Genomic DNA, 18,388 nt, shown 5'->3' with positions numbered 1-18,388 from the left:
TTTTAATTAATATTTATTCATTTTATTTGTTTAGTAATCATTTTAAATACTGTATTCCAAACTAGTATGTCTTTAGTATTTGAAATTAATGGAAAATTGAGGTCATGATGAGCCCAAAAGCTGGTTCATACAAGACTGAAAAATGTTGAATATAGACCAACTTTTCTGACCACAATACGATTGATTTTGTTTATGCGACATTCAAATGTATTCTAGTTAAAGCATGTTATCAAAATACTTTGCTAAAACCTTTTTACAAAGGTATCTAGTAATAAACAATCATTAATTAAACAGGGAGACATCTAATCAACATTTTGTGAGTACTGTATTACTGAAGTGAAATACAAAAAAAATATATTTATTGAAGTTTACAAAAGCATTTTAAAAACTATCTAATATAGTAAGGATATTGATTGCTCTAAAAGCAATGTGTTGAATGATTATATTGTCCATCAAAAACATCCTTGTCTTGTGGTTTTGCTAACAGGATCTTTCAATAATTGAAAGCGCTACTGACACGTGCAGCTTTCTTTGCTGCCTCACTCTTAAACAGTTTATTTTTAACAGTCTCCACACATGTTAAGCCACTGCTGACCTACATATAGTTCACATTCTATCTGAATCTTTTCCACAAGTGACATGTTCCCGTGGGACAACTGGAGATACATGAGGGGATAAAAGTTGATAATATAGAAGAAAAAAAAAGATTTACATCACTTCAGGGGAAAATAATTATAGTATATACATAAACAACTATGATGCATCACCACAGCGTTCATATTTTCCATATCCTTGGCAGGAGAATCAGCTGACAAGACCTGAAATGACAAGAGAAAATTACAGACAATATTTGGATAGTATTAGCAAATATACATTAGCAATCAAAGTAGACATTTTTTTTCTCTCAAAATTTTACAAAACTGCCATATTTGACACTTAGTTTAAAGGCCTAAGTCTAAATGTGTAATAATGAAAAAATAATTGCTATAGTTTAATAAATATTATCTTATGGCTGACATTATGCTTTTTTGGGGGGGCGGGGGTGGGACTGAAAACCAGTTTAATAATTATAGGGACAAGTGTATGAACTGTAAAACTCTGTAAAAGTTATGACACATCAAATAGCAAGCCACAAACTATAAAAACAGCTGACAGAATACACTTTTTGTAACAAGAAATACCTACCCAGGTAGTCATCCATAAGCGATCCAATGGCAAACTAAAATAAAGGAGTAAATTAAGAATTTTAACTATTAAAAACTATTATGAACAATAAAAGAATATTCAGCATTTGAAAGAAAAAGGGACAGAGGTTTACAATATCATTCTTATCCACTCGAGTTCCCACAATCTTTAGTCGTATTTCATCATCTTGTTGGATCACAATGTCCTGTTGAAGAAACAAACCAAATTATCCACATTTGTGTATGTACCAGATTTGTATAAAATTCCCTTAGCTTAAACTTTTAAGGCAATTTTAATGAATCTTACCTCATCAACCGTTTTATAGCAGGGAGGATTTGAGTTTGGGTCAAACTCCATCTCAGAGGGAATGGACTAGATTCAGAAATAACAGACATAAAAAAATGCTTGGACAATTTAACAATTAGCTATGATTCTACAAATAAGCCTTTAAAATATCAAATATGTTGTAAATAAAATTAAGTATTGAGCTTGGTAGCACTAAACAATTATATACTTTTGACAATTACTATCAAAACAAATTCTCATGGGAAGACTTACATGTCGAGAAATGAAACAGGACATTGGGCCAATTTCAGTAAATAGTCCAACCTGGAAAAAGCATATATATATATAAAAAATAAAAAACAATACATAAAAAAAATTATCAACAGCTTTTATTGAACAGCATGAAAACTTAGTTGTCAACATTTTACCAACTATCACTAACCTAGTTTCCATCCACTTTTCGTGCTATTTTGTTATCGACAGTGAAAATGAGTAAAAATATGTTTGCAAATTTTGTTTTCCCATTCAAACGGCCTTTATCAATAAAAACAGTGTGTGTGATGACATCATGCTTATAAAAACACTTTGTTGCAAGTTTTGGTTTATCGCAAAATAAATCTGCCCTTAAGCCTTTTCCATACAGAAATGTGTGTATATCACTGATTGTGTACATTTCGCCTCCCAGATGTCCCTAAAAAGTCTTTGTAAAATGGGGAGAGTATTGAAATAAGACAGCTTACTGGCATTTTAATTTCACAAATAAATGCAATCAGAAGACGAGGAGTTGCCCTTCTGTTGGACTGTAATATTGGTCCTGATGTTGCACTTTTCGCAGGTTACCACCAGTTCCGAACCGAAAGCGAATCATCATGGCCCCGTTCGAGCTGTTTATACTTTGTGCAAAGCTATTAAAGAAAAATTGATGCGGTGTAATATAAGGTTTTAGATATATGATACATTCCTGATATTCAATAGGCTAATTTAAACAATCATCTAAAGCATTGCCAAGGCATTATGTCCTGCATATTTGTCCAGCAACTTTTAAAGACCAACTGAACCTCACTGTCATCTAAAATAATTTTTAGCATCACAATGCAATTTATATTTTGTATAAATGGAAGCTCAGCAAAAGCGATCCGAGGTAAAGAGGGTTAGATTTAAAATATTAAAATGTTCAAAAGGTCGTTTTCTGAAAATGAACTCTACATTGGACAAATAGTTCTGATAGTTTATACACTGTAGAGACTAATAAGTTAGCAGAACTCAAAAAATTTGAGGCAATTAGTTACATCCTATTTTAAGTTAATAAACTTCCAAGTTTAAGTTAATAGAACAACGATGTGCACAAAGATGTTTTAAAATAAAAATACACAATACTAGGATAAAAACTTAAATGTGCTTTTTGGAGCATATAGTCCAAATCTATAAAATTAGTATTTATACATTTGAAAAAATGCATGCAATATGCCCTTTATTAAATTAAATAAATTACCAAATTAAAAAAGCATTCAATTAAAAAAAGTAAATTACCCAAAAAAAAATATTTTTTAGACCTATATATGCCTTTACACAAACTTAAATTAGCTTTACCTTGTTCTGTAGACAAAAGTCAGCTGAATGACATTCTCAGAATGTTCTGCACTTTTTTTCAAGAAACTATCAGAACTATTTGTCCAATGCAGAGTTCACTTTCAGAAAATGAGTTTTAAACATTTAAAAACTTTTAAATATTTTAAACCTCAGATCGCATTTGATGTGCTTCTTTAGAAAATGTAAAATGCATTATGACACCAAAATTAATTTCAGATGACAATCAAGTTAAGTTGGTCTTTAAAAGTTGCTGGACAAATATGCAGGACATAATGCAGTTGTGATGGCAATACTTTTAATTGATGATTGTTTAAAATAACCAATTTAATATCAGGAATGAATCATATATGTAATCCCTGATATTACACAGCATCAGTTTTTCTTTAATAGCTGTGCACACAGCATATATACATCGATGGACTGTCCTTATACAAAGACTGAAAGTTTCCCTGACTACTTGGTGCAGGTTGCCAGCTTGAACAGGTCCATGACGATGCGTTTTCGGGTCAGAACCGGTGGTAACCTGCGACAGGTACAACATCAGGACCAATATTGCTGTCCTATCAGAAGGGCAACTCCTCGTCTTCTGATTGCATTTATTTGTGAAATTAAAATGACGGGGGGGGCTTAAGGGCAGATTTATTTTGCTATAAACCAAAACTTATGCAACAAAGTGTTTGTTTTAAGGCATGACGTCACCAAGCACACCATTTTTATAGATAAAAGGCCATTTGAATGGAAACAGGCAGAAGATGGCAAATTTTGCTAAAAAATTTTACGCATTTTCACATTGTCGATAACAAAATAGCGCAAAAAGTGGATGGACACTAGGTTATAGAGTTTATCCGCTACAATTAAATGGAAAAATATTGATAATTTACATTTCCAACAGCTATATTGGTTAACATTTTGATGTGCTACACCTTTTTTCGCCAAATAAATTTCTTGGATGAAAACGTAGTAACTGACTGTGCAAGTATTCTGTCAACAACAGATGCAATAGATTAAGACTTCAACCATGTACAAGAACTCTCAGTACTCTCAAAAACATCTAGAATGAAAATAGCAGCTTTGAAAGAAGATAACATGGACTCTTACTTTATTAACCTGAGTGACAACCGCATCCACCACCTCTCCCTTGAAGGGACGGAATACGATAGCTTTGTATTTGACAGGGTACAGGACAAAACCTCTGCCAGGCTGTATAACACCAGCTCCAATATTATCGATTGTGGTTACTGCGATAACAAAGCCATACCTGTGAAACAAACCAGAGGTATAATGCATGCATTACATTCCTACAACATGGGATAACATTGAAGAATAGTCAGATCTGTGTGCTCAAATTTAACTTACTTTCCAGTGCAAGTTCCCTCCACCTCTGTGAACAGTTTCTGTTTGACCGTGTTTAAAAGGTTTGGTCCAAAATATCTTGGGTGGAGGAGAATCTCATGCTCCAAAGAGATCTAGAGTATTCATTATTGAAAAACCATCAGTAAATACAGAAAATAGGGATGAACATTCATACGTCACGTGGGGATTATGAGTTCTGTTTTCCAATCCCGCAAAATATAACTAATATCTGTTTAAATGTATTACATGAAAAATACTTCAGCAACACTATGCAGAGCTGCCTAGTGCCTACTTAACTTGCCAATGTTCGCAATTTAACTAAATATGTCAAATTACGACATCAACACATTATCTATTAACCATTTCAAACACCTAGTGAGGCCAAAAATTGAGTTTAAGCCAGCAGCTCATTAGCTTTTGAGACAGCCGGGACAAAACAACTCAAAAACAACGGTGAAGCTCACTGCACAAGTCTTAATGTTCTCGTTACTGATATGTGCTCATTTTCAACATATCAATAAAAATGGCTAGCTTACGTGATAAAACATTTCTTAAAGTGCTGTGTCTTAATTCTATGTAAAATTGAGTAAACAACCGCGTGTATTGTTTTTCGCGTGTTCAGGCGCCGATCTTCAAAACTACGAATCCAGCAACAGAATAGTTCTTCCGGTGACTCATACTTCAAATTAAGAGTTCCGTGAGACCTGTGGGGAAAAACGCTTCAGCCAAACTGCTTTACATTACAAAGCACATACGTATAATGAAAAGGTGAACTGGTTATAATAAGGTTTTAATATCACAAGAAACATACAATTCAGTCAAGTTTATTCTGTGTTCAGACTAATTTTACAAAAAATAAAATAAAATAACAATAACCTTGACGATATACGACCACATGATGTCAGTATAATTCCAAAGAACACTGTGTCTCTAGGTAGGAGTTTTGAAATGTTCTTTTGGACAAGGCGATAGTGTGCGTGTTAAGCTGACTTCGATATGAAAATGTTGTATAAAGAGTCCGTTTCAAACCACGCATTTAGTATCGTCGTTGTATATTTTAGTTTTATAACTAATGTTTAAAGGTTTGTTGTAAAGAGAAATGATTCATGATGGAATGAAAAAATGAAATTCTCTCATCATTTAGGATAGAATCCTTTATTTTGGTCACACATTATACACACAGTTTTTTGCATATATACAGTGAAATTTATTAGTTTTCACATATCCCAGCTAAGCTGGGGTCAGACATGATACAGCGCCCCTGGAGCAGATAGGGTTAAGGGCCTTGCTCAAGGGCCCAACAGTGGTATCTTGGTGGTGCTGTGGCTTGAACCCTCAACCTTCTGGTCAGTAACCCTGAGCCTCAACCACTGAGCCACCACTGCCCTTATGCCATCCATGATGTGTATGACTTTCTACCTTCTGCTAAGAAGAAGTCCTCACAATGCAAATTAATGGGTACCATAATTTTGAAACTCCAAAAGGTCTTAATGGCAGCATAAATGTAATCCGGATGATTCCAATGGTTAAATCAATGTCATTAGAAGTGATATGATAGGTGTGGGTGAGAAACAGATCTATATTTAAGTCCTTTTTTTAACTATAAATCTCTATTTTCACTTTCTTCTTCTTTTGTTTCAGCCGATTCAGTTGGACTTCATGCATATCGCCACACACTGGGCCAGGAGGGGAATTTATAATAAAAAAAGGACTTGAAAATATGGATATGATATAATTCCGCAATTACATTATAGCCTAATAATATTTCTGTATTTTTAACATTATGAACACATAGACACTACACTAATAAAATGTTCATATAATTTTCAATTAAATATATCAAGTATTTTAGAGGTCCCTTACACTAAATGTTTTGTGACAATTAAGGAACAATATGAGGAAATGTAACAAATTGTCTCTGAAAGGGGTCATTCCGTTTTTTTTTTTTTTTTTTTTTTTTTTTTTTTTGCTGTTTAGTAGCTTCAATAGCGCGCATCTCTTTTAGAAGCATATAAAAGCAAATGCAGTGGAGTGCTATAGATCAGACTGTCTCACCATTGTTGCTCAGGCAGGTCAGATACCCTCGGACTAAAGCCATGCATGTTGATGAGCATGGGCAGATGTCCACAAATATCTGAGCATGGTGGATGGGGTTTGCATCATGCATAGTCCAAACTGAGGATGGTCCTTGGAGACTTTTTGTCTGCACATTCGTGCAGAGAGCGGGCACTTATAGCATTAACCTTGATATTAAAAATGGAGAGAGAATGATTGCAGTTGTCCTTAAGTCACAAGTTCATGGCTTTCATTTAAAGCTGACAGTGGCTTTCACTTAATCAAAACCAGGTATTTAAATTCCCCCTTTGCCTGAGGGTGAGGAGCTTGGCTATTGCTATACGGCAGCTCCATTAAAACCCCTGTTTCAGTTTTTGAGTTTTATGTTTAAATGCTCTCTTTGAATATAATTAACAAACTTTAAATATTGCACTTGAAATGTTACAGCATTGTCCTTTAAGATATTTTCGATACTATATATTTCACTCGAGCCTGTTAGTTTTAAAGAATAACTCACTCTGTATTTAATTTAATCCCTTTTTGTGACACTTTCGATACATTTTGTCTCTTAAAAAAAAATGCATTAAATGCATAACTTTAAACAAATTATTTTTTTATTAAATTTTGTATTTTCTTATTTTTCTTTCATTTCTGTGATTGATGTGTTTGGGCATGTGCTTTCACAATCATGTTAAAGAAACTAAACATGTGTAAGAAAACCTACTTTGTCTTTTATTCACCTTTTATTGTGCTATAAATAAAAGATTGAGGCCCAATGTTTTGTCTCAACCAATGCATTGTTTTCAAATATATTTCTCTTCTGCATCTTTTTTTTCTAGTGTTGATCTGAGTGCTCTCAGAACTGATGGGAAGGAAACCCCTGTTCTACTGCTTCAGCTCACTACTTTCCTTCCCCCTCTCCCCCTGTTCTTGCCAAAGGTAGCTTTCAGATGCAAAATAAGTAGACATATGGAGAGGAGGTCTTTCTCCAGCCCTCCTAAAGATTCAGATTGTATGACAAATCACGTCCACCACCACCCTCCCAACTCCACACAGAATCTCCAGACAACAGCTTCATTAGAGTGAAAGAAGGAGTTTTTGCAGCTTTGTCGAGTCAAGCTCAGACCCCTTTCCCTTCTCAATTACTCCATTGTTGGCATTAGATTCAAGTTATTGCACTCAAACCCATATGGCTGATTTAAACATCTACAAGTGATGCCATCACCAAAACCTATGTTTCAGTAGGTCATTCAAGTGGGAACATGCTATACTAGAAACAGAAATAGACAACTCTTACACATTTTTCATCAATAAATGGGCTTCCATAAACTGAATAATATTTGTTGCAATATGTTGTAAAAACTAAAGAAAGAAAGAAAAGAATGTAATGGCAGATAGACCAAGACATGCAAAAATAGTAACTTGAGGCAAGCAGTGTAGCACAACCATTAATGTAAGTTTACAAAAAGTCCAATGCAAAGAACAGTCTGGTGAGGTCAGGTGTATGAACTTATCATTAGTCAGAGAATCGTTGTATACTTCCTCCCATTTAACGGTTATGTAGCTTGTGCAAAGCTTCTTCTCATTTTACCAAATAGTTGCCCTGGTTACTTTAAAATATAAAGTCTTTAGAGACACAGCTCTCATTGTTAGCACTGATGCAGGGTAAACTAGAGGTAAATTATGCACTTGAACAAACACACGAAGACAAGTGAATGCCCCACCGTAGGGTTTGTATTTAGACTTGGACATCTGATTAATAGTACTAGGTTCACGAACTGGTACATTATGTGTCTGACTCACAATGAGAGCCTAAAATTTACATTCGTATAGCATGTAATGAGATTCCATTGCATTCTGATAATAGCACCTGTTCTGAAATCTTGGAGTAAATATACAAATATCAATTCCAGGTAAATTTGGCAAACAAGTATATACTGTATTACAATTCAATGAAAAAAATAATTATATCGCACATTTAAAAACAACTGCATTTGACCAAATTGCAACCCTCATCAACCCTATTGTCATTGCTGTGTTTCAATAGCCACATTTAAAAAATATGTTATAAGACAAGATTTTAAAATCTCAGTAGTTATTAATTAGTTGTTAATATAACGATAAGATCTATTCATTTAAATGTAACAAATGTGAAATTAACTTTTAGTTAATATGAGTGCATTTTAGAGATAGGACACTAATTCAATATAGTGGATATGGAAGCTGTCTAAATAACAAATCTAAATAATAATGAAAATAATAATAATAATAATGGTGATACAAAGAGGTGAGATGGTAATCTGTATATATTTAATGCATTTACTTTACATTAACTGACTAAATATAGCTTGTAATACATGTAAATGTAACTTAAATAGTAGGACATAAATACATCAAAATGTTAACTTTATATTATTAACATTACAATAGCATTAATGTTCACATTTATATTCTTGACAGATGCTTACCATAATGCAAATATTGCATTTGTATTTAGTATTGGTAAACAAAATACAGTTAAAAAGTTGAATACATTTGTATGTACATGGTTACTAAAAAAGAAAGAAAGAAAGAAAGAAAGAAAGAAAGAAAGAAAGAAAGAAAGAAAGAAAGAAACATTTTGAATTAACTGATAAACACATTTAATAAACATTGAGTTGGTAAAAGTTTTATTTTTAAGCATTAATAATTCTTAGACTATACAGTATTTCAAAAGGCAGTTGCAAAGTTGCTGCTGTCTTTAAACATTGTAAACCAAGAATTTATTTTCAGTCTCTTATTCTAATGTCTTCTTGTGGTTGTGGGGGTGATTTTCTTATTTGGGGTGTGGTATCCCGTACAATTGAAGCACTGGAGTAAGGAATTAATTATCATTCAAAAGTAATGGCCCTATTCTGCCCTGCTTGAATTCTGAACATGGAGAAAAGGTCTTTTGGCCCCGATCCTGCTGCAACGCCAGGGGAAAGGATTATTCCGGGGATTACCATGTGAAAACTTCTATCAGACTTTCTGACTCAAAGATCTTTTGCGAACAGTAATCGCGTTAATATCCGGGGATTAATGCTGGGACGAATGCAAAATTGAATTTTAATACGAATTGCATAAATAGATATAAAATAAATTAAAAGACTATTTCACTGAGAACAGAGAGAGTCCTGTCCCTCACACGTCACTTGCCAAGCCAAGGCAGGAGTATTAGGCCACGAGTCGAACAAGAGGAATGCACCTTTCACTGTGCGTGTGTTTTAGACACGATTCTCCACACCTGTCATGCAAATCTTTGGCGTTTTCTTGCTACTGTCTTTTTTTATTATTTTTATTTTTTTTTATTATTCCTTTCTTTTTAACGAAATAACAACCACTGGGTATTGGCATATATCAGTTCAATTCAGATCGTATTTAAAATTTATTCGTGGCATACTCTCAATCACGCGTGTTGCATTGCTTTCCTTTTTGTTTTTAAAGTGCAGTGTGCGTGATTGTTTCTGGGTCCAGATTAGATCCTCTTTAAGCAATTCAGTTGTTTCATTTTCTCACGTGTTTCTGCTATTGAAATGCAATCAGGTCTCGTGCACTTGTGCCTAATCCTGTCAAAATCTCCTTGACAACACCTCTCAGCTGTGGGCAAAACCCTTCTTCCTCCCCACCGCCCCTTTCTGGGGGAAAAAAACCCTGACCCATCCATCACTTCTGTGGAAATAAGTAATGTTAAGTAACATTGTAAAACAATAACCTTTTTATGACTTTATAAGAGCAATAAGTGCAAGATCACTAATGCTCTGACTGGAAGCAAAATTGGCATTCAAGCTGTTTCCCCTCTTTGAAGTTATTACTGACAGGTTGGTGTTGTAATAGTAAAATCGATCTATCCCCATCACCCCAGTCTGGACCCCCAAAGAGTGCACGAGAGAGGCTTTAAAACCCAATGCATTCTCAATAAAAACGTAACTGCGAGACCGTGAAGAGAAAGAGGATATAACCTAATGAACACGTGTTTAGCTAATATTATTTATTCAGACAAAGCTCGAAGGTCTCAGTTGCACGTTTCAAAAGTTCACAACATTTGTATGTCAATATTAGATGATGGTTCTAAAATTATGCATCTGGTCCACTTGGGCTTCCCTTCATGCGAAAGCACAAACGTGTCTCAGGATCGGGGTGTTTTTGTTCACGCTGAGACTATTTGAATAAGAATAATGCTATTGGTGTGTCACAGGCCGAGAAAAATGAGTGACAAAAGCTCAGAGGCGCAGAATTTGGACGGGGGACAAGCCGTATAGAGCTGAAAAGAAGAGAGAGGAGAGGCGCACAATGGAACAATTCACTTTATAATCGCTTTGATATATCATACATGCCTGAAGACTCTAAACATTGTGTAATTATTTATAAATGATTTTGCCCCTATCACCATAATACCACAAGGAGAAAGGCGCCGCGGGTCTCTCCCCAAACTATTTCTAAATAGTGCCCCCTTCAATTTTTTTTCTAAAGAGGGGCGAGTTGCTTCCAATTGAATACATTGAATAATTAATGAACAATTGTACGGCTGTCTCATAAAGATGTCTTTAAATAAAACTTAAGACACTGCTCCCACATAGTGTGGAGCAGCTTGATTGAACTGCATCTTTCACCTTTGAGTTGTAATAACTCAGAATGTGTGTTTAGGCCAGCATGTGGTATGAAGTGGAATGTGAGCCTGTTTTGTCACTTTGTGACACCAGCACAGGAAATATAACATTTGCATTCCACAAATGAGTTAATTGTGAACATTTAGATAGAAATAAAAGAAAGACTGCAAATAATAATAGTAGACCTACATTACATGCATGTGTCTATATATGTGTGTACAGACTGAATATTGCTACTGAATTTATAATTTGACATCGAGCTGCAGACAAAATGAAAACATTGTGTAGGCTACTATCGTTTAAAATAACATTTCAGAGAGCGATCACTTGTTTTGGCGCATTGATGTCACGAGCGCACTATTAAAAAATGTGCAAACTTGAGAAACTTGTCTTATAGCCCCAGGCTCTATGTTTTTAGACACTTCATGAATTCGAATCTTTTCAATTTCCTCCAGAGGTTTAACTTAAAGTGGGCATAGTCCGTGCTGGACCGCTAGCAACAGCTCTGCTCGCGTGGCTGGGCAGCTCTCCCGCTCTCTGATTGGCCAGCGGTGATTACAGGCACGCTTCAGAGGGCGAACAAACAACGGGCATAAATTATGCTAATAAGATGGTCGTGCGGCACGGGGCAGACCTGATGCGAACCATTCATTCATCCTTCACAAAAATACCAAAGCGAGGGGGGTATGTCAATTGTCTCACCAGGGTATATAAGGTATCTGAGGCCAGTCGTGTGCCAAGCTCACTGGCTCACACGAGCTTATTGAGGGGTAAGAGCGAGACAGACGCGTGCCTTAAACTTCAACACAAACGTATCTGCAGGACTTCGTCGCCTTGCAAGATCTCAAACCCAGTTTCATCTCCTTTCATAAGGTGTGTATTTGCAGCACAGCACTCGCTCTATCCTGCATTCTCTCAGTGTGGAATGCCATTCTAAGACTGTTCTTTAGTACATTCCTAACTTATTGAATGTATTTCTCCAGGTTATCGACAATGTGCACTGCAATGGAGACTCTGTACTCCGACATGGACAGCTCAAGCTGCGATTACTCCTCGCACACGGACGATGAGGACTCGCGCAGCAGCATGCAAACGTCGTCCCCCGCATCCTCGTGCGGAAAGCCACCTGCATCTCCAGCCGACAGCTTGCAGGAGGGTACCGCCGAGCTCCAGCAAAAGAAGAGGCGCAGGGGGCGCGCGAGGAACGAAGCCACAGTGCACGTGGTGAAGAAGAATCGCCGGATCAAGGCAAACGACCGCGAGAGGAACAGAATGCACAACCTGAACGACGCATTGGACGTCCTGAGAAGCGTACTACCCGCCTTTCCCGACGACACGAAGCTTACCAAAATCGAGACTCTGCGCTTCGCTCACAACTACATCTGGGCACTTTCGGAGACCATCCGGATCGCAGACCAGAAGCAGAGCAAGTCACGAGACGTGACGCCACTGCTGCTCTCGGGACTAAGCTGCGTGGCAGAGACACCAAGTCCGAGCAGCGACTCTTGGGCATCCAGTGCATCCTCCTCATCTTCATCTCCGTCATATAGCAATTCAGATCCCGGCAGCCCAGCAGCTATGGACGATTTTGGATATTTGCAAAGAGATGTGTACGGCTACCGCAACTTCGTGCCTGGCATCTATTAATTTGATAGACTCAAACATTCTCGTGTCTTTATAGTTTAGAGGACGTTTCTGTTAGCTACTTTTTATTAGAACCAAGAGCACAGAGACAATATTAGGTATTCACTGTTTGCCTTAACGACTGTTACAGTTCACAAATGAGAATGTTTTTTGTACGTTGATATTGACGGGTTTGTTATTTGTTTTTAAATATCTTTGCACTTTTTCCAGAGCGTTGCATTCCTCTGTGCATGACCTTAACCCCATTTTGAGAAAATTATAATTTAAACGAAGACAGATTTGCCTTTGCAGTCCAAGGTGAAAAGTCAATATTACAATTTGTAGAGCGATAAAGCAGAAAAACGAGCGTGAAAATTCAGTTTCAACGCTGTGACAATGGACTGAAAAGCCGTCACGAGACAAAGATCTGGCCTTATGCATTATGTGACCTGACCCGAAGAAAACTCCTCTGTCTGGCTCATCCAGAGACTACAGTTAACTAGCTCTCACGACTGCTTTCCCAACACTTTCCTTGTTTTTTCTTTTTGTTTAATTTATTCAACCTGTTGCTTTCGTATGATATTGTATTTTTATTGTATATAAAGAGATTTATTTTATTATGTATTTACCTCCAAATATAAATCTGGTGCAAACACGTTTGTACTAATAAATATAACTTTTTCTACAAAAACATCTATGAGCTTTCTTGTTGGCTTCATTACTATATGATGGGACTCAAAGACATAGAGCTCAGGGATTGAACAACTCACAACGAAGTATGCGTACACAATGGGCCTAATTCTAATTAGTACAGCCATTGAAGCGTCACTCTGGGTCACGGCGCATAAAATAACGGTTACAGCGGCAGGTGCATGGATATAGATTTGTGATAGCCTACGCGTCATGTAATTTGTCAACCATACTGCTTGCTTATGCACATTTTAAACACTATTACACTTGGTTATATCAAACACTCTGCATGAATTTTAATCTTTAGGATATCAAATTTGTTTCAAATATTTATAAATCAGAAGTAGGCCTAATAGCTCCAAATGATAAAATCTTAATTTATAACCCATAAAACGCAAATTAATTTGCATTAACAAATTAATCTCTGCGTTGCTCAGATACGTTCAGGTATTAGAAAGATGTTCACACGAACATTTGTTAACCCATTACACAATTTATTTAAAAAAAAAAAATAATAATAATAATCTCAGAATTGTACAAATAAATTACATTTAAAAAAGTAAAGTAAAAGAGTGCATCAAAATTGACCAGATATGGATTTATGAGCAGTTTCATGCACGTTTGCATCAGTACAAATTTGTACACAAAAATTTCGTACACAAATTTTTACTCATAGTGGCCTGATTTGGCTATATGAGAGTTTTTATTCGGTGCACGTTGGTTAGTCTGGGTCAGATGATTTCTGGAGGGTTTCAGGTTAAATCCTCTATTTGGGAGTTCCGCATGAGGTCTAGCCAGGACTCTTGTATCTGCACGTGTCGGGGATAGAGAAGTATAATAGCGCGTGCTGCAGAAAGCCTTAAGGAAGGGCGTATGCCAGCTGAAATGAGGAAAAAATGGTCACAGACATAAAGCCTAATGTTTATTAGCTTGCTATCTCAAAAAGTGCATTTAGCACAATTCCACTGAACATCAAACATCCATGATGAGTAATGGGGAGCAACCACAGTAAAAAAATAAATCTGCAATAGACTTCAAAGTAGAGCACTTTTTTCAGAACAGTTTTTCTTTTATTTATGTCTGGTGACATCATGATATTTGCTCACAATCAAAGAGGCAAGCAACAAGCTACAAGTTGTTACCAGCTGAAAATGCACCTGCAATTGCATCTTTATTCTATTATTTAACATACCATTTGACAGACTAAATAGAGGCCAAAATGTCATGCCTGGTCTGCACTACTGTATATATATTCTATTAGCAAGTGCCAACTTTGTTGTTTTGGAATTTAGAATGGGATATAGGAACTATATCAAATGGTTTTAAATGGATGATAGTTTTTAGAAACTCTTTGATTGTTTATATATTCCTATTTATAAACTCATAATCTCAACTAAAGGAACATATCAGATATAAAAGAAAAGCCTGCAACTAAGATCTACCAATGAGTGCAGTCCATATCCCTCCCCCACCACCACCACCACCACCACCACACACACACCCTCCACAAAGGGCTGAAAGCCAGTATCAGTGCAGAAGGGCCCACTAAGGTCATGGGTCACTAAAGGGCAGGAGACCCCTCACCTCCCAAGGAGATGGCCTCCCATGTCAATGACCACAAAACATCAAAACAGCCTTCATGTTTGTACAGCCATTGCACACAGCTACATATCACACCCCTTCTGAGACAGGGCCTTGGGAATACATTATGCCTTGGGAGATACTCTGTCAAAACTGTCACTTGTATAACTACAGTAAGAAGTGACTGCAAAGATGTAGGTACATCATTTGAGCACTTAATGACATTTAATAGGGAAAAAGCTAAATTTCAGATAGCATTAAATTCCTTTGCAATCCATTACATTCAATATGTATAGCATATTTTTATAATAAAATTACTCATGTGTTGTGTGCATTTGTATGTCTATCACATACAGTATAAACATAGCCTAAAAACATTGTATAATACATCATTGAGCATCACAATGAGCATTGAAATCACAGCTAGTATGATGATTGGCCTGCATCTTTATTGATATGTTTTGTGCTTTCTTTTGATGTTGTCAATTTGTAAATTAAGGAGAAATAGGCTATTTGCCTATTGCCTATTTTTGCTTGTTTTACATTTAATTGTATGTGTATTATTAATATGTTCATTACTTCTACACTCCCTTGATGTTTTCATGTTACTTATCTATATTGGATTAAGGAAGCATCACTAAGAGGAGATTTTCCCAACTCGGCAGGTGGAGAATGAGAATCAGCAGAAGATTGACGAGGCTCTTCGGTGAAAACTTTACCAGAAACCCCAGAGAGTCATATGAAGGCACAATGCAAGGTCCAATTAAACTATAAATGCCAGTTAATGACAAACGGAAGGTTGAAAATAGGGGGGAAGAGGTGATAAGAGAGAGTCTAGGGAACCAATATTCAACAGACCATTAACATATCATAGGGCTATAGATGGAAATATAAGATTAAAATAAGATTAAATTAGATATTTTATAAGATGGTCCAATACATTTTTTAAATCACTCAATTAAGAAGTATAAAAAGAGTAAGTAAAATGTATACAAATAAATCTACATCAAATAAATCAGAAAATAGTATATGAAATACACTGCCAGCCAAACATTCGGACACACACATTTTATTACCATTTTCCACACTGTAGAATAAAGTCATTACAACTATGAAGTAAAACAAAAACAAAAAATGTTACTATGTAAAAAAAAATCAAAAAATCTTCAAAACTAGAAAACTTAGTCTGCAAATCTAATTTCACACATTCAAGCATAAGCATCTTGATAAAATGTTTTTTATGTTAAGTTCATGATATTTCAATCAAGTGTGTCCTCATTTTTGACTGGTTCTGTATACTTGTACATTTTATAATGCATTTTTTACAAATTCAAATGAGTACATTATTCTGAAGACTAATAATTGTTGTGCTGTTGTTTGTGTTTTCATGTGCTTAAATGTGGTTGGTTAATTTTTAAATATAAATTATCATAATCATTTTGTATTTGTATTTAACAGATTGTTATGATTACCCACTTATGATTCTAGCTTTGAAATGTTTAACTTAATGAGCAAATTAAACATAATTCATATTTGTTTTACTTTGAGAGTCCGTAGACTGATAAGACCACAGCCAGCCCTAGTTGCTTGTTTTGGGTTGTAGGCTGCTCCCCTATCCCTGGAGATCTGTGACTAATTCTGTTCACCTTATCTCAAACAGAGATTAACAGATGAGTGTTGGAAATTGCATGGTCCTGCCCTCTGCAAAACTCACCTTTAGATCAGTGCAATCCTTCCCTTTAGTACCTAAACAGAAAGCTTCACACCTTGCCCCCTGATGGACCTGAAGAGTCACTGAGAACAGCAGCACGGGATCATTAAGGAAGCTAATGGTTTGTTTGGAAAATAGAGGATTATTTTAAGTCTGATTAGGGAGACAGGTGTCACAAACTGTTCCACACTGTCCATTTACAATTCAAAGCAAAAAAGGTGTTTGTTTTTGTTTTGTTTTTCAAAGAAACTGAAATAGGAATTTCAGCAGCTCTTATTATGCTTACTTTTTTAAAAGGTATAGGGTACAATGGGACTAAAAATCCCCTTAAGGAAAAATATGTCACTCATGGCCCCCTGGGGCCAAATGTGGGGTAAAAGATCCCACTAGCTATCCCCTCTTTTATTTTCACACAAACTTATTTTCACACAAATTGAGTTGCTAGATCAATAAACACACACACACACACACACACACACACACACACACACACACACACACACACACACACACACACACACACACACACACACACACACACGTTGTGTTTCCATGTTTTATGGGGACTTTCCATAGACATAATGGTTTTTATACTGTACAAACTTTATATTCTATCCCCTAAACCTAACCCTACCCCTAAACCTAACCCTCACAGAAAACTTTCTGCATTTTTACATTTTCAAAAAACATAATTTAGTATGATTTATAAGCTGTTTTCCTCATGGGGACCAACAAAATGTCCCCACAAGGTCAAACATTTCGGGTTTTACTATCCTTATGGGGACATTTGGTCCCCACAAAGTGATAAATACACGCTCACACACACACACACACACACACACACACACACACACACACACACACACACACACACACACACACACACACACACACACACACACACACAGACACATGTATATACAGTGTATATAGAGAGAGAGAGAGAGAGAGCAGAGAGAGAGAGAGAGAGAGAGAGAGAGAACTAGCAACACAATTTGTGTGAAAATGAGTTTGAAATGAAGTTTGATTCTCAAGATGGCGCTGGGGCGGATGGCAGCCTCAGTGTGGAGCTCTCCAAGTCTTTTGTTGTTTTTGTTTGTTTGTCCTGTGTTTAGGAATATTTTTCCCAATCAGTTTTAGCAAGGACGAACTACTGACCATTCGGCAGCATATACCAGACAAACTTTTCCCAGTTTTTGACTATTCGGATGTTTGCTGGACATTTTAGTAGAGGCGCAACTGTGTCGTTCAAGCACGTTATGAGATGCTAGCGAGGGAAGCAAGCCGGTGCGCTGGTCAAGCTCCGACAACGCAGCTTTCGAACAGTGCTGCTAAGTATTCATCTAGCGAATGTCCACTCTCTTCCTAACAAAACAGACAATCTACATCTCCTCACCCATACAAATAAGGACCTTTCGAACACTGCTGCATTACATCTGCTGGGCTTCCAGCAGTTCAGAGGGGATCACATTGCGGAGCAAACGAGGAAAATGAGAGGTGGTGGAACATGCTTTAACATCAATGAAAGTTGGTGTACAGATGTACAACAACGTCAAAGAAGAAATTTTATCTATTTTTGGAAGCGCTCTTTATCAACTGTAAGCCTTTCTGCTCGCCACGGGAGTTTTCCTCGTTTATCCAGGTGAGTGTTTATATTCCTCCACAAGTATGTGGGAGCGCAGCACTG

The 18,388-nt window shown here is 36.4% G+C and overlaps 2 protein-coding genes across 2 annotated transcripts; one reads left to right on the top strand and one right to left on the bottom strand.

Annotated features, from left to right (window-relative positions):
- Positions 1–308: 308 nt before the first annotated feature.
- LOC127617362 (DNA-directed RNA polymerase II subunit RPB7) lies at positions 309–5,074 on the bottom strand. The gene is made up of 8 exons (XM_052089368.1): positions 4,950–5,074; positions 4,417–4,526; positions 4,159–4,318; positions 1,744–1,794; positions 1,492–1,557; positions 1,319–1,390; positions 1,186–1,219; positions 309–818 (listed from the first exon to the last, which is right to left on the bottom strand). The coding sequence occupies exons 1-8, from the start codon at positions 4,959–4,961 to the stop codon at positions 805–807; spliced, it is 519 nt and encodes a 172-aa protein (XP_051945328.1). The 5' UTR covers positions 4,962–5,074; the 3' UTR covers positions 309–804.
- Positions 5,075–12,089: 7,015 nt separating this feature from the next.
- LOC127617361 (neurogenin-1-like) lies at positions 12,090–12,743 on the top strand. The gene has a single exon (XM_052089367.1). It carries the CDS (start codon positions 12,090–12,092, stop codon positions 12,741–12,743), a length of 654 nt encoding a protein of 217 aa, XP_051945327.1.
- The last annotated feature ends 5,645 nt before the right edge of the window (positions 12,744–18,388 follow it).

This window comes from Xyrauchen texanus, chromosome 23, assembly GCF_025860055.1.
Source record: "Xyrauchen texanus isolate HMW12.3.18 chromosome 23, RBS_HiC_50CHRs, whole genome shotgun sequence".
NCBI classification, from domain to species: Eukaryota; Metazoa; Chordata; class Actinopteri; order Cypriniformes; family Catostomidae; genus Xyrauchen; species Xyrauchen texanus.
This window is presented reverse-complemented; position numbering and strand designations above follow the sequence as displayed.